The 15,578-nt window shown below is 45.9% G+C and overlaps 1 protein-coding gene across 6 annotated transcripts in view; it reads right to left on the bottom strand.

Moving 5' to 3' along the window:
- Positions 1-6,828, bottom strand: part of PRPF40B (pre-mRNA processing factor 40 homolog B) — a 37,373-nt gene extending 30,545 nt beyond the window's left edge. For all 6 annotated transcript variants that reach the window (XM_060272122.1, XM_060272119.1, XM_060272121.1 and 3 more), the window contains exons 1-6: positions 6,728-6,828; positions 2,956-3,048; positions 1,967-2,116; positions 1,803-1,883; positions 1,010-1,037; positions 572-597 (exon numbers count right to left, since the gene is read on the bottom strand). In XM_060272122.1, coding sequence (XP_060128105.1) covers positions 572-597; positions 1,010-1,037; positions 1,803-1,883; positions 1,967-2,116; positions 2,956-3,048; positions 6,728-6,730 — 381 coding nt within the window. In that variant the 5' untranslated portion in view covers positions 6,731-6,828. The remainder of the gene's footprint in view (positions 1-571; positions 598-1,009; positions 1,038-1,802; positions 1,884-1,966; positions 2,117-2,955; positions 3,049-6,727) is intronic.
- Between the last annotated feature and the right edge of the window lie 8,750 nt (positions 6,829-15,578).

Below are 15,578 nucleotides of genomic sequence, written 5' to 3'. Positions count from 1 at the left end.
CGCCGGAGAGATCGCCCTGTGCCTGCCCGCCCGCCCGCCGCGCTGGGAAATGGGGCGGGAGGGCGCCGGAGAGATCCGGCGCACCATGGCACGAGGGGCGCTTAAGACGGCCCTGTTACAATGCCACCATGCAAGGCAGGTGCTGGTGGCAGCGGCAAAGCACAAGCCACACACAGCAGATGCCCACTGGCAGGCGTTCCGTAAACCACTTTCTACAGTGTTAAAAACTGAATAGGGTGGGTCCTCTGCTTGCCACTGAGCTATGCTTCCTCACCATGAGTTGTGCCTCTTCCTCATCAACCACTTCACAGGTACTATCCAGTCAGTGCCTTAGCCACATCTCTACACAACGTTCACATTGACACAAATAATTCTTCCAGCTGGGAGAAGAATCACATTCTCTCCAGCAACAGAAATAAAAGCTGGAGTTTTGAGAGCTGGGAACATGCAAACTAGCTGGCCATGGAAGTGCAACCTTGAAGGAGGCTGCACTTAAACTCCCCGTAACAAAAAGAGTGACAACAGAGCATTTAATTCTTCCTCTGAAACTGGTGCTTGGCAAGTTACTCACCACAGGGGCTCCTTGGGTCGCCGTGGCTGCAAATCAAGAGAGCAGAGATTAGACCAGGTATGGTGGCTTAGCACTGAAGAGGTTCAAGCTTCTAGGAACCAATTTCAATTTCTCTATAAAGGGGTAGCAAAAGGCAGCTTACACAAATAACCATATAATCTGGACTGGCATTGGATAGTAGGACTGCCAGTGTTTTTTGGTTAAAGGTGCTGTGCCTTTGAGAGAAACGAATCAGGCAAAAATTCAACGGATGTAGTTATTGCTCCTCTCTGCCCTGAGAGGATACAGCATGCAGCCGTAGAAGGCACAGTAACTCCATTGCAAAGAAAGACCAGGGGGAGGAGGAAAAGGTTTCTCTGTTGTTGGATTTCTCACACACAGCCTGCTCCAGATCTGGATGCACCCTCCCCTCAAGGACAAATCCACTGGGATACTCACCATTGGATGGGTCTGTTGCAGGACCTGCCTGTCAAAAGAGAAATGGGAACTAAATCAAGGCATTTGGAATCTGCTTTGTCCGTAACTGGAGGGAATTCCTGAGCCTCTTTGCTCGCAAGGCACTCTACATGTTGCAAAAATATTGGCTAGGCAAAGTGATTTGGAGCAGAGAAGTGGGAGGCATGTGAAGAGTTAAGCATGTGTGTACATGCTAATGCGCACAGGTGCTGCGCCACCATTCTAAGTCACCCCCTCCCATGACAACTTTGCCCTTGAAAAACAGGCCACTGGCCTATCCTCTTGCCTATTTAGTAAGGCCCAACAACACCGACTATCTCTTTCAACACTCATCTTCATACCCAGATGCTCGAGCTACATCAAAGGCCAGCCAACGCTGCCACATCTGCCTGGGCCAAATTGATAACACGACCCACAGCTTGGTGACCCTAGCAGTAGCAGCCATCAGGAAACCCTTCTCCAATCATGTGGCCAACCTTTTTCTTCTGGACTTTGTCTGCATCAAGAGCACCGCATGCCACATTCGGAGTAATAAACAACCCAGTTTCAGCGGCTACTGCAGTACACATACAACCCTTTGCGCCCTGGGGTTGCTTCGCCCTCTACTTGCAGGGAGAGGCAAGCAGGAATGTAGGTGACAGTCAAGAAGATCAGGAGGCCGTCCTACTGATATGCAGGCATGTCACCAAACTCCACTACCAGCAGCCATGCCACAAACTGGGGGCCCTTATCTCACTATAACTCCCTGAAATCTATGCCCCTCCCAGATACTCACCCCTCCAGAGACAGCAACAGGCCCACCTGGCACCCCAGGCATTATCATCCCAGGCAGCATTGGTGGTACCATTGTGGGCATCTGGGACAAACAACCAAAAAATGGCATAAGTCATAAGAAGATGGTCAGAAAGACAAATAAAGGCTTTGTGGGAAAGGCATTACCTGTCCAAGGGGTGGTGGCCCAGGCATGGGTGGGATCATTGGGGGGGGAGGCAACATGCCCGGAGGCATGGGCGGCATAGGGGGCGGGCGCGGTCCCAATGGGGGCAACCCCATTGGAGGGAACGGAGGTGGGATCCCAGGATGAGGCATCTAGGAGCAAGGAGAAAAAGTGAAAGAATACACCCCAAGTCACATGTATCCAAAACAGCTGCCAGCAACCAAGGCAAGACTTGGGCCTCTGACAAGTAGAAGCAAATTGGGTCCAACATCAGGGCACTTTCACAGGATAACACCTCCCACAGCAGCACTGCACTTCAACAGATAGGGAGGGCAATTAGTCCGCATATACAAGCTAACAAAATCCTACCGCGGACATGGCGACCGGGCAGACCGAAGTCCAGACAACCGTTTCCAGTCCATGTTTCACATGCTGCAATTCCGCACTATGACTCAAGTAAAGGAAACGTGTAGAAAAACGACAGGATCTGAACTCCACCCAAGCCTGTAATGACCCTTCAGACTTTCAAAGCATTTCACTGCCCATGACTGACAATGATCAGGAATGATTGGAGTTGTAGTTCGGCCACATCTGAAGAGCCACAGATTCCCCACTCCTGTCTTATACTTTGCAAAACATCATCCACACTATTGGTGCTATATGGTTATTAGTATAACAATTATTATTTTGCTGCTCCGGTATATAAAGAGTAGATACAAACACACACTCGCACCACTTTCACATGTACTCAAAACACATCCTCACATTTATTTAATATTAAATTTATTTCTCCCACACACAAACACACACACTTCTCCGACCAAGGAGCCCAAGGTGGCGCACATAGTGATGATAAAGCAAAATGCATCACCTGTCACATATAACACCTTTATACACTCTCTCACACACACACACAGACCATACACCCCGTTGCACAGGATCAAGAACCGGAAGGCAGCTTAACATGCTGAGATACAAGCAATTAACTTACAAAGGGGGGAGGCAGAATTGGTGGTGGCGGTGGAGCTGGAGGAAATGGGGCTGGCTGCCCAGGCGGAGGGCCACTGCCTGAATCTGGAGCTGACTGCAAAGAGAGAGGGGGAAGGGAGAGAATAAGCGTGGGGTGGTAGTAATTGCAAGTTTATTGTTGGGGAGGGCAAAGACAGCTAAAGTGAAAAGTGGTGCAAGGGGTAGATATTGGGTTTGGATGGGGCAAACCCAGGAATAAATCTCCGCTCAGTCCCTGAAGTTTACTCATCCCCCTTTGCCAAGTCACACTCTTGTAATCTAACTCCTCATGCAGTGTTAAAATGCCAGTCTGAGCTGCAAGAATGACTCCAAGTGTTAGCTGGCCTTCCTCCAACCAAAACAAAATTACTTGCTCCCTCTTTTCAGTTACAGCATAATTTGCATTTAATGTGTTGCTCCCCTAATCCTTGCCTTTGCCCACCCCTTTGGCTCCCCCAAACTAGTTTTTCTGGATCTCCCCTGCTGAGTTAGAATATACAAATAATCAAATCTTAAGATCCTGACACACAATGAGAAATACTTTTCACCCTAAATGAGTAGGCTTCAGTGGCTTTCTTTATTCTTTTGTGAAGTACATGGGCAGAAAACTGACTTGGGACGCTACTGGCAGGAGACTCAAGTGTGCCTTTTGGTTAGGAGAACCAGTCCAGGAAAACAGGCTAACCCAAAGAATCCTAAACAGATGTCTGGACTTTAGCTATCATGGCTATCAGCCACTGATAGATCTCTTCTCGCTGAATTTGACCAGCCCTTAAATAACAAAAGCAAGCAAGCTAATGGCCATCTCCCCAGCTTGCAGTAGTGACTTCCTAATGTGTTTGTGTACCCAGTGAAATTGGTTGGCTTGGTGAGCTTGCCTAGTGGGGCAGAGCTGCAGCAATAGCCTCTTGGCAGCAATGTCATTGGTGCTTACTGGGAGAGGAAAGGAGGCAGTGAGCTTGGGATTGTGTGTGGGAGTACCAGATTGGCTCCGCCAGTCCATTCACATGGTCCTGATCTTGGCCCTCCCACTAAACACGTGTGGAGGCTACTGTTGTAGCTCCATCCCACTGGGCAAGCCCCACAAGGCAGGTCTTTCTCTGTGGTGTCTCCACAGTCATGGAACTCTCTCTCGGTTACCATTCACTTGGCCATTTAAGTTCTGGCTTTCAAGAGTCTTAAAAACTTGTACTTTCCCCTACTGCTTTTTCTTGAGAGATTTCGTGACTTCACTCCATTTCTCTCTTGTGTCTACAGTACTGGCCTGTATCTAGTCAATGCTTTGTATTCTGCTTGATGATCTACTGTTTTAATTTCTCTTTGTACATCACCTTAAGAAGGGCTTGACCCTGAAAAGTGACTAATAAATAACTGGGATAAATGAACAAATAATGAACATCCATTAATGCACTTCTGTGTGAAAAACGCACTTCTATTTGCTATTCCTCCTGAATCTACTGCTTGTTGGTGATGCCAAGTTCTGACACAGGATGTGTGAGAGAAATGTTTCTTCTGTCCAACGCCATTCGTAATTTCATAAATCCTGCCATCCCTTTAATAAACACCATAAGCTTAAGGCAAGTGCTCCAGCCTAATGATCCTTTCAGTTGCCCATTATCTGTATGACAAGTGGAGGATGGCCAGGTTTGGAAAGCAAACTTGGATTAATGGGAACATACCATAGAGATGAACATAGAGGTTGTAGGAGATGAGGATGACTGGGAGCAGAGATGGAGAGTAATAAGTAATGGCAACATTGGGGTCTTGAGCAACAACATTTGGTGGGAAATGGTAGCATATCTAGAGAATGACTTCATTTGTTCACAGTAAACCAAATTTTGGCTTACCGTGACTGGGCAAAGTGTTGGCTCCTGAAGAACTCCCACCCACTTTTTCCTTCTAGCACAGGTGGTTAGCATGGATTGACTTAGCGTGTCGTCAGGCTCCTCTCCAGGAGTGACACATGAATGGCACCAATGCCTTATTCCCTCCAACATAAGTAGATCCCAGATTTGGAAAGAGTTGGGCAGGGACAAGACAATTCTGAATTGCCCTCTTCTATAACTGAGCAAGAGGAAATCTCAGTGTGAGGACATAGCACCTAGCCCCCAACTTATTGCCCTAAATCAGAACATAACAAGCTGCCTTGTATCAAGTCAGATGACTGGTCTCTCTAGCTCAGCACTTGTCTACTGTTCTTCAGTCTTAGGTCCCCAGATGTCGCTGAATAACAACTCCCATAATCCCTGTCCATTGGTCAAACCTGTTGGGGATGATGGGAGTTGAAGTCCAGCAACATCTGTGGACCCAAGGCTGAAGAATGCTCTTCAGGGGAGTCTCTCAGTTCTACCTGGAGATGCCAGAGATCATCAAGCCAGGGACTTTCTGCATGGAAACTAAGCTGTGCTCCTTTTCCTAACGACTGACCTTAAACAGGGAAGCCATGGGGCTCTTTCAGCTTCTTGCATGGAACTTCATTCTACTGCAATCTATCAAGGCTTATTCCCACATAACTCCCTTTTCATTTCTGAGCTGACACCAGCAAACTTGACACTGGTTCCATCCTCAGGGAACCTTTTACAAACTACTATGATGCTCTCTGCCCAATACTGAAGTCATTTTCTAAGCCCAGTTCACTGTCTCGAATGGCAGTTTGGATCCCACTTTGGCTGTGGAACAGACCTATTTTATATACACATTATCTGCCTATGCATGTGTATACATGTATCTAGGTCAATGGGTCCACGTATTTGTGCCTACACCTACACATTTGTCTGCAATGTCTATCTGCAGGTGGGCCTTCAAGCATGCATCCTTCCACATGTGCCTATATTTAGAAGTACATGACAAATAAAGATTACTCGTATGCAATTTACGTTTAAATGTGCCTATGTTTTTATGTATATTAATCAGTGCGTGTATTTGTGCATTTATGTGCTTTAGTAGGTGTTCGTACCTATCCTTGCATGCCTACATCAGGGTGTGCATACCTTTGTATGACACATCCCATTTATTGCTGCGTGCTTGCTCCCATGGTCAGTGTTTGTGTGTGAGTATAGATATAGACGAGTGAGCAGGCAGGGTGTAGGGTGCCTGCGAGAGCCTCTGGTTCAGATTCCTGCTCAGTCATAAAGCTCACTACTGGGTGGCCTTGGGAAGATTGCTATCTCAACTGAATGTAGCTTCTCCTTGTGATCCCAAAACACCTTGGCAAGGAATACTGTTCACTTCAAATTCATCCCCTGGGATAAAGCCGGTGTAAAATCTACACATGCTTTATGTGTGCACCTATTCCCACATCTGCACATGACTGTTTGCACATGTGGGGTTCATGTAGTTCTGCATGCACCTGTAGAGAGATCTGGATGCTTTTGCATTTTTCCATCCCCATTCCTTTCTGGCACGGTGCATGCATGTGTATCTAGTTGCACAAAGCAGGGTGCCTCACTATCCGGCTGCGCACCCTCCTCCCAGCACCCACCTCATTGCACTGAAGCCTCTTGAGCGGGAGCAAGAAAGGAGAGGAGAAGGAGGAGGTGGTGGTGGGTGGGTGGGGAGCACGATCCCCATTCCCCCTTCGGTGCAAAAGACGTGGGGGCAATTTGGCGCATGGAGGATGTCCCCTCCGTCTCCCCTCCGTCCCTCCCTCTCCCTTGCAAGCTTCCACCGTGCATACACACGAACCCCTCCGCCCCCGAACCCATCTCCGCCCCGGATCTTCGGGGGAGGGGGAATAACAAAGCGGCAGACATTACCATGGCCGAGCCTCGGATCAGCTGGGCGTGCAGGCGGGCAGCTCAGCCCACCCGGCAGTAAGGGCGGTCGCGATTGGAGGAGGCGGGATGAGGGAGAGGAGGGTGGGAGAGGAAGGCAGGCAGCGGGGGGGGGGGGAGAGAGAGAGAGGCAGAAGCGCGGGAGGAGGAGGAGGAGGAGGAGGAGGAGGAGGAGGAGGAGGAGGAGGGGAGCGGGCGAGGGCGGCTATAGCTCTCCAAGGGCGAGTGGCAGCAGGCCGGGCAACTGAACGGGCCAGGGGTCACCCAACCGCAGCGCGCGCTCTCCGCGCCAGGGCGCAGCCCTTCTGCAACGTCATAAGCAATGTCCCCCCCCCCGCGCTTTGAAGAGTGCCTCTGGGCATGTGCGAAAAGCCTCTTTCCCATCAGAGGAAATATAGGAGCAGCGGGACCAGCGCTCCTACCCGCGCCGAGCTGATGAGAAAGGAGCACACACACACACACACACCCGGGAGGAGCTGCGCTTTAGGATGAGGCTGACGCAACGCAGCTCTGCGCCCCTCGCCATCACCAAAGAGCACCAATGAAACAAAACACGTGCAACACGCATGAAGAAATAAGGGACCACAAAAAAGAGTGAGGAGGACCCGCTGGTTCTGAGAGGATGCGCTCTGGACATGGTCTAATCTTGTCTAATCGTTTCCCCCTAATGTTTGTGAGCATTTAAGCGGCAAGCCCTTTATCAGGTACCACGAAAAAAGAGTGGATTCTGCCAAGTCACATCTCTTTGTTTGCAGCTCTTTAGCTGAGAAAACATGTCACAATTTGGGTCCAACTTGCATAAAAACAAAACTTGCCACATAGATATATATATAGAGAGAGAGAGGCCCAGAGCGATTTTTCCTCCAGCCCCCCACCGGAGTCAGACTGACCCTCTCCAGTCCACGTGGTCAGATAGAGCTGCCATATGTCTGGATTTTCTTTGGGGGGGCAGCATACCCCTCTGGGCAGATTTTTGTATGTTATATGAAATGTCCATGTTTTGGGGTTTTTATTCCTTGAACTTTTATTATGATTATTCTTAAATTTTATATTGGGGGGGATTGTTAGGGTTTTCGGCGGCTGCCAGGCCTGGCTGTACTTCCAGCACCCTTTCCTGGCACGGTCTTCCCAGGGCCGCTCAGCTTCCCATCCTCCGGAGAGCAGGAGGCTGAAGGTAAAGGTAAAAGAGGGGAGGGAAGGAAAGAGTGAGGAAGGGGTCAGAGGCAGGGAGGAGGCGAGTGAGGGAGATGTGGGGTGGGGTGTGTACCCCAAACATGTCCGGGTTTGGGGGCTTTGGAATATGGTAACCCTAGAGGGATACTGTAGTCCAAAAATGTGAAGAGCTATACAATACATATATTACCAAGTGCTGCCTTTAAAAGGAGCTTGATGGGCAGAAATCAGTATGTGACTTCTCTTCTCTTTTCATAGCATGGGGAATAAATACCACCTTCACATTAGACTGCTGTTAAAAGCACAGTTATGGTGGCCTGGCTGATGGAAGCAAATAGTTAGACAAAGTTGGGGTAAAGCAAATATCAGATGAACACAAAAATGATCTAAATAGTCCCATCACAAGTGCAGGGAAACATGATACAATTAAAAGCCTAAAAACAAATGAGTCACCAGGTAAAGATGGTTACACAGTCTCATTTTATAAAAAGGACTAGTAACACCAATTTTATGTAATTTGTTAAATGTGGTTATGGTAGGAGAGCAGATTCCATCTGCATGGAAGGAAACTCACAAACTGTAGTTATTTAAAAAAAACAGATAAGATGGAAATGGTGTGCTTGTAAAAAGGTAAAGGAACCCCTGACCATTAGGTCCAGTCGTGACCGACTCTGGGGTTGCGGCACTCATCTCGTGTTATTGGCCGAGGGAGCCAGCGTACAGCTTCCAGGTCATGTGGCCAGCATGACAAAGCCGCTTCTGGCGAACCAGAGCAGCACATGGAAATGCTGTTTACCTTCCCGCTGTAGCAGTACCTATTTATCTACTTGCATTTTGACATGCTTTTGAACAGCTAGGTGGGCAGGAGCTGGGACCGAGCAACGGCAGCTCACCCCGTCGCAGGGATTCGAACCGCCGACCTTCTGATCGGCAAGCCCTAGGCTCTGTGGTTTAACCCACAGAGCCACCCGCTTGTATCAGTCTTTAAATGAAAGACAGCCATTGTTATATGCTGTGTTTATTTATTTATTCATTTATTCATTTATTCATTTATTCATCCTAAATTAGTTTGAAATTCTGAAAAAGGATGGTTTGCATGATATGTGAAAAATCAACAGATTTGTTTTAAATCTGCTTAAGTCCTGCATTTTCTTCCAGGTGGCTGAAAACTTTTGATACTATTTTTTTTTATTGAGCTTTCAGCCTCTGCAGCAATGGATTTGTTTATTTTTCTACTTCCTCTCTAGCTCACTATATATGAACCACTAATCATGAAACACAAGACTATTACAGGCTGTCTTCTTCATTTCTAAAATGTTCACCCATGTAGTTTTGCAGGAAATTTTCTCCTGATGTTGTCTACGCTCTTGCCAGCAGGTGGTGCTGTATGCCCCCTTTATAAATCCTGCAAATGCCACCCATCTGACTAGGTCGCTCCAGCCACTCAGGGTGCCTTCCAACATATATAAAAACATAATAAAACATTAAACCTTGAAAAACTTCCCTATACAGGGCTGCCCTCAGATGGCTCTGGGTTCGGATAACTCCATATCCTCCAGCGTTTCTCTGATGAAAAAAGGAGACGTCCTAAGGAAAAACAGGACATTCCAGGATTAAATTAGAAACCAGGACGGCTTCTCTAAATCAGGGACATCCCTGGAGAACAGGGACACTTGTAGGGTCTGTCAATGATATTTTCACACATGACAGTGGAACATCTGTGAGCCTCTTAGCAGACAATTTAGCAGCACCATTCCCACAGTTCCATGGGAAGAAGAAACTACAGTTCCCAGGATTCTTTGCGGAAGGAAAGCCATGACTGTTTAAAGTGGTATAATATTGCTTTAAATGCATATGGGGCCTAAGAGCAGACCATGACACAAGGGGCATGTGAGAGGGAAGCCTTACCTTCCTGCATGCCTATTCCCCAGTAAGAACATACCAAAGGACCTTGCTGCATCAGACCGAAGGCCCATCGAATTCAGCATCCTGTTCTATGTATTGTGGTAGAAAATTCCATTCTTTAGCTGTGTGCTATGTGGAAAAAAAGGCTTCCAAGCGTCTTCCTCCTGAGTTCAAAAAATCATCCTTATACTGGGTGACTCCAGGTCTAAATCAAAATACCCAAAAGCTGCTCGTGGCCACAGAGGGGGAAATGTTCATTGGGACTGGCTCCCTAGCACAGAAAAACAGGGAAATGCCATCTATCCGATCAGACTATTTGTCTAACTCCCCCCAACTTTAGTTTTCTAATACACAGAACATTTCATTGAATTACAAAGATGCTTAAGATAACAAGTGTAGATGGATTATGCATCATAACCCTAAAATTACTCTAAATTATGTACCATAAATCCATTTCAATATACATCATTTTCTCCCTTGTAGGAGATTATCTCCTGTCCTTATCATTGCATCTTAGATTCAGTGATGTGATTCACATTGACGATCATTCATAACAATCAAACATTTAAGAATAAGTGACTTGAGGTTCAAAAAGCTATTCAAGGATACTAAACTGGAACAAAGTGAACCCTATGCAAAGGTCATATTTAACACTCCGCAGCCCAGCATTACACATCCTGTATTGTAACTTTGCTGTATTTCTGCTGAGTCATTCTATACTCACCTAATAATGTATGTGGATTAATTGTGTTATGCCCTGTATTATTCCAATACAAAATGAATGAGCTCAGTTTCTCAACCAACTTATTTTGTTGCCTTCCTTCGCTGACCTTTATTATGTTTGTTAATTTAACCATATAAGCTATATCCCAGATGCTTGCTCTCCAGGCCTCCCTTGAAGCAGGGTGGGGAGCAGGTCTGGCTTTTTCCATTTCTGACATACAGCCATCTGGGTTGCTGTTAATAATGAGTTGTTATCTCCGAGTCTTCATCTAAGATATCCCAACAATATGATTAAAGGGGCCTTAGGTAGGTACTTCATAGGCCAATGGCTTTTTTTTCTTTACACCAAGACTGCATTTCAATAGATTGTGATCTTTGGACTTACCCATCACCTGCTGGCTTTTTACGTGAAGATGCCAAGAATTACCTGTGTACATTTGATGAACTACTTTTTGATTTGGAAAGTAATAAAGTGTGGAATACATATTTCTTGCAACTTGAAAACATTGGGTGGTGGTCAACATGGCATATGGATGCCCAGAACAAAGTCCACTTGCGGAACAAGACTTCCACCCTCTCCTCCCTCTGCACATCCCTTAAACCTGCCCCCAACCCTCCAGAGCAGATTTTGGGGGCACAGGTGGGTGGGGGGCAAAGAGGAAGTCGCTTTGCATAAACTGACCTTGTATTATTGTGCAAGCAACAACTCAGCTGAATCCTGCCTACAGTGGAACCTCGGTTTATGAACACCTCAGTTTACGAATTTTTGGTTTACAAACGCCGCGGACCCATCTGGAACGGATTAATTCACTTTCCATTACTTTCAATGGGAAAGTTCGCTTCAGTTTATGAACAGACTTCCGGAACCAATTGCACCCATGCTTCGGGTTAAGTACACTTCAGGTTGAGTACTCCGCGGACCCATCTGGAACGGATTAATCCACTTTCCATTACTTTCAATGGGAAAGTTCGCTTCAGTTTATGAATGCTTCAGTTTATGAACAGACTTCCGGAACCAATTGTGTTCATAAACCGAGGTACCACTGTATTGTTCTTTGCCTCAAAATGAAACTCTGGGCACTGGGCAGTCTTTCTAAAATTGGTAGGGCTGCCAAAAGGCAGATAAATTTGCCTCCAAGGCAAGGGTTCTTGTTATAGGAGTGCAAAGTGCTCCAGGAGGCCTGGCTCTTTTGCCCCAGATCTCCTTTCCACTTCCTGTCTTTCTTTCTTAATTCATTGGGGGAAAAATGTTTTTTTACTTTGCATACAGGCCTGCAAAGCACAATACCGGTGAGACTCCAGCAAATCACCGTCTTATTTTGCTCCGAGACTGAAATTCACCTCCACATATCAATGACCACATGCACATTTTACGCAGATTTGTGCTGCTGTGGAGCTGAACTTTTTGTATCTAACTACCTGCCAAAGTTCCTGCTTGGAGACCAGGTCCAGCTTTCAGATTGCTAGTTGGCCATTCATGAGTTAACTCAAGTAGGGGAGACCTGGCACCCTCCAGAAGTCATGGGACTCCCACCAGCCCCAGCCAGTATGGCCAGTGTTCAAGGATGAGAGGAGCTGCAGCCCCAACATCTGGAGGGCCACAGGTTGCCCACCTCTGGATTAACTCAGCCATACAAAGCAGGTGTTCAGCATGTGCTCCATGCATGTAGGTGACAGGCAATGATATCCTCTTGCCTGTGTGCTTGAGGATGGGGGTTGCTGTTCAGCCGAAGTACGAGAAACTCCTTCTTTTTAAAATCTTGCTGTCCCTGGTGTCTTTGAATTAAACCCAGGAGATTTGAGACCAGCATCCCTCGCTGGCTCTGGCCCTCACCGCAGGCGACGGCTCTGATCCTCTTCTGTGAGGAAAGTTTTTGCAGCCAGCGCTCTGCAGGGATTAACTGGGAAACATGAAATACAAATTTGCGCTAATCTCCGGTCTTGGATTAGTGTGGCTACAAAGATTTTGCAGCACAAGGCCCGGGGGGGGGGGAGAGACCCTTTTGCTTGGGGAATCGGGGTCAAGTTTATTTCAGTCTCCGCTACAAGGAGATTGAAACATTTCTTTTATCTGCCTGAGCAACCAATGTCGTTGGACTGGTCATGTTGTGTGGATGCCTGATGATCGTCTTCCAAAGCAACTACTCTATTCCGAACTTAAAAATGGAAAGCGTAATGCTGGTGGTCAACAAAAGAGATTTAAAGACTGTCTCAAGGCAAATCTTTAAAAATGTAGTACTGTATAAACACTGACAATTGATAAACACTGGCCTGCGAGCGCTCCAGTTGGAGAACAGCCTTTACCAAAGGTGTCATGGGCTTTGAAGAAACTTGATCTCAGGACGCAAGGGAGAAATGTGCTAAGAGGAAGGCACGCTTGGCACACCATGATCTACACCCGCCTGGAAACCAATGTCCCCACTCTGGAAGGACGTGTGGATCCAGAATTGGCCTCCACAGCCACTTACGGACCCATTGTTAAAACTGTGTGTATGGAAGACAATCTTACTCGGCTACGAGTGATCACCAAAGAAGAAGAAGAAGATAGAAATTGCTCCCCACGGCTTCTCATCTCCCCAAGAAATTCTCATCTCCCTCTTTCTTATTCTCTCACTAGGAGCTATGTGTTGTCTCACAGTTTGCTCCTTACAGCTTGGTGAATGTCACCTTCAGCAAGACCTGATAGGGAATCGATCTCCAAATGTGGAGAGCAATGACAGCTCTCAGGTCAGGAGTCCTTCTGACATGAGCTCCCACTGATGAAATATCAACCAACAATCCTGAACTATTAGCAGTCAGTCAGTTGTACAAAATATGGTTGGTCTGTAGCCCACCCAGGGCTGGATTTAGGTCTGGTGAGGCCCGAAGCTACTGAAGGTAATGAGGCCCTTTATATGTCCAGCTGTCCTTTGTCAACAACAATTTGTCGCTGGGTTGAATATATACTATATGGTAATTTATGGACCTAATAGGTATCTAAAGCCATTTGCACATAATAAAATACGTATTTAATCAAAGGAATTGTTGGACTGAAATACTGTACAATTAAGAAGAAGTATATTAATAGTGAAATAATTATTAAGCTCTAACTTAAAATGATTTTTTTATTCATAACAAACTTAATAATGCAAACACATTGGCATTTGGCAATAACAAAAGTTCCTTTAGAAACACAATTTACAAAGACTCATAATCTAGTCTCTAGAAACTTGCTATAACATTAAATAATAATAGGTGTAAATATATGATGCAAACTACTAATAATTAGAAATAGCTTTATTAATATGAAATTAAGTGTTATAACCTGTACAATGCAATTGTAGTTAATGCATTTTTTATATAATAATATAACCATAGTAGTCCACTAATGGGCATTACTTGCTGTATGTAGGTTTTATTTTATTTGTTTTTATCTTATATTTTGGAAATGTACATCCAGTTGTTTTTTCCTTTAAATTTTGTGGGGGGCCCCAAGAGAGTGGGGCCCTAAGCTATAGCTTTTTTAGCCTATACGTAAATCCGGCACTGAGCCCACCCCCCAATCTGAAAAGCCTGCTTATCAGAGGAGAGAGGGCAACAAGAATGTCCACCATAAGTAAGGATCCCTTCCCTTGAGCTAACTTCAACACATTGCAAATATGTCATTTTTCCCCAGCACATGGTACAGGTGCAAAATGATTTTTACATTTTCTTTGGCAACAAGGAATAAAGCCAAACTGTCTTTCTAACAACATTTGGTACTTGAAGTATGGGATGCCAACCCCAAACCATCATATTTCTTTTCAAGAGAAATAATTGAATCTGTTTTAATTAACCCTTTAAACGTCTTTGTAGTCTAGGCTGAATGTTATACCATAAGGATCCATTTTCGCCCTTCAAGGACCCTGATCAAGTGGCTCCTTCCTAACTGATGCTGCAAACACACCAAGAAAGAATCCTGGGAACTGTAGTTTGTTGAGAGTGCTAGGCATTGTAGCTCTTTGAGGGGTAAACTACTACAGTTTGCAGGATTCTCTGGGAGAAGCTCTGTCCTTTACAGGTAAGGTGTGTACTCGGTCTAAATATTGTCAATGCAATTCTCAATAACCTCAGGCCAAAATTCACTTCTTACCCAGAAATACCTTTGTTGGCGACTGCTTCATCACTGAGCCTTTCTCATTTTGAACTTGCGTATCCAGGACCTGCAGAAGGAGCATGGATGCGAGTTGAGACTGAACAGCAATCAGAACCATTTCTGTGCCTATTTAATAGGTTTGGAAAGGACACAATAAACAACCCATCACTGTCAGCGCTGCTACACACCCTCACTGGGTTTACACTACATTTAACAACAATGAAATAGCTTATAGCAACCATGGGTCTCTCAGCAGAGGGATGACCATGCTTATTGGCCATTTTAGGTTACGAATGGGGGCAATTCTGACATGCAGCCAATTTGGCAGAGTTCAAATGATCTGGATGCATTTCAAGTGTCTCTGTGGGTGTTCTCTCTCTCTCTCTCTCTCTCTCTCTCTCTCTTTCTTTCTTTCTTTCTTTCTTTCTTTCTTTCTTTCTTTCTTTCTTTCTTTCTTTCTTCCAGGGTGTGGCTGCACTTCTTCCTCAAGACAAACCAGAATTGCAATAGCAGCAAAGAGACTCAGTCTCACATCAGGTGCAGGCTTTAACATTGATCACAAAAACGTACTGATGAGCCCATTCCACGAAGATTTCGGCACAAAAGTGCAGTTCCTTTGCCCTCGGTCTCGGCTTTTTGTACAGCTTTTGAAACCCAGACAGGCTCAATGAAGTCTCTGTGTAGGAAAATCCACCCAAAGGGGGGGGGGAGAGAAAAAATAACTAGGAAGAGCACAGATTTCCAAATAACATTTTGGACAAGCACATCCTTCTCTGTGTGAATCCGCTTCCATTCTGTCACCTCATTTTCTAGCATCCATTAAAGAGTAGCAACTTGAGGATCTAACAGCCAACTCCGCAAAACATCCTTGAACTCCCAAAGGCTGGTGAAATTCTCCCCCCTTGTCCGCTTCCATTG

Source organism: Zootoca vivipara, chromosome 2, assembly GCF_963506605.1.
Source record: "Zootoca vivipara chromosome 2, rZooViv1.1, whole genome shotgun sequence".
Classification (NCBI taxonomy): Eukaryota; Metazoa; Chordata; class Lepidosauria; order Squamata; family Lacertidae; genus Zootoca; species Zootoca vivipara.
The sequence above is the reverse complement of the archived record's forward strand: the minus strand, read 5'-3'. Positions and strand labels throughout refer to the sequence as shown.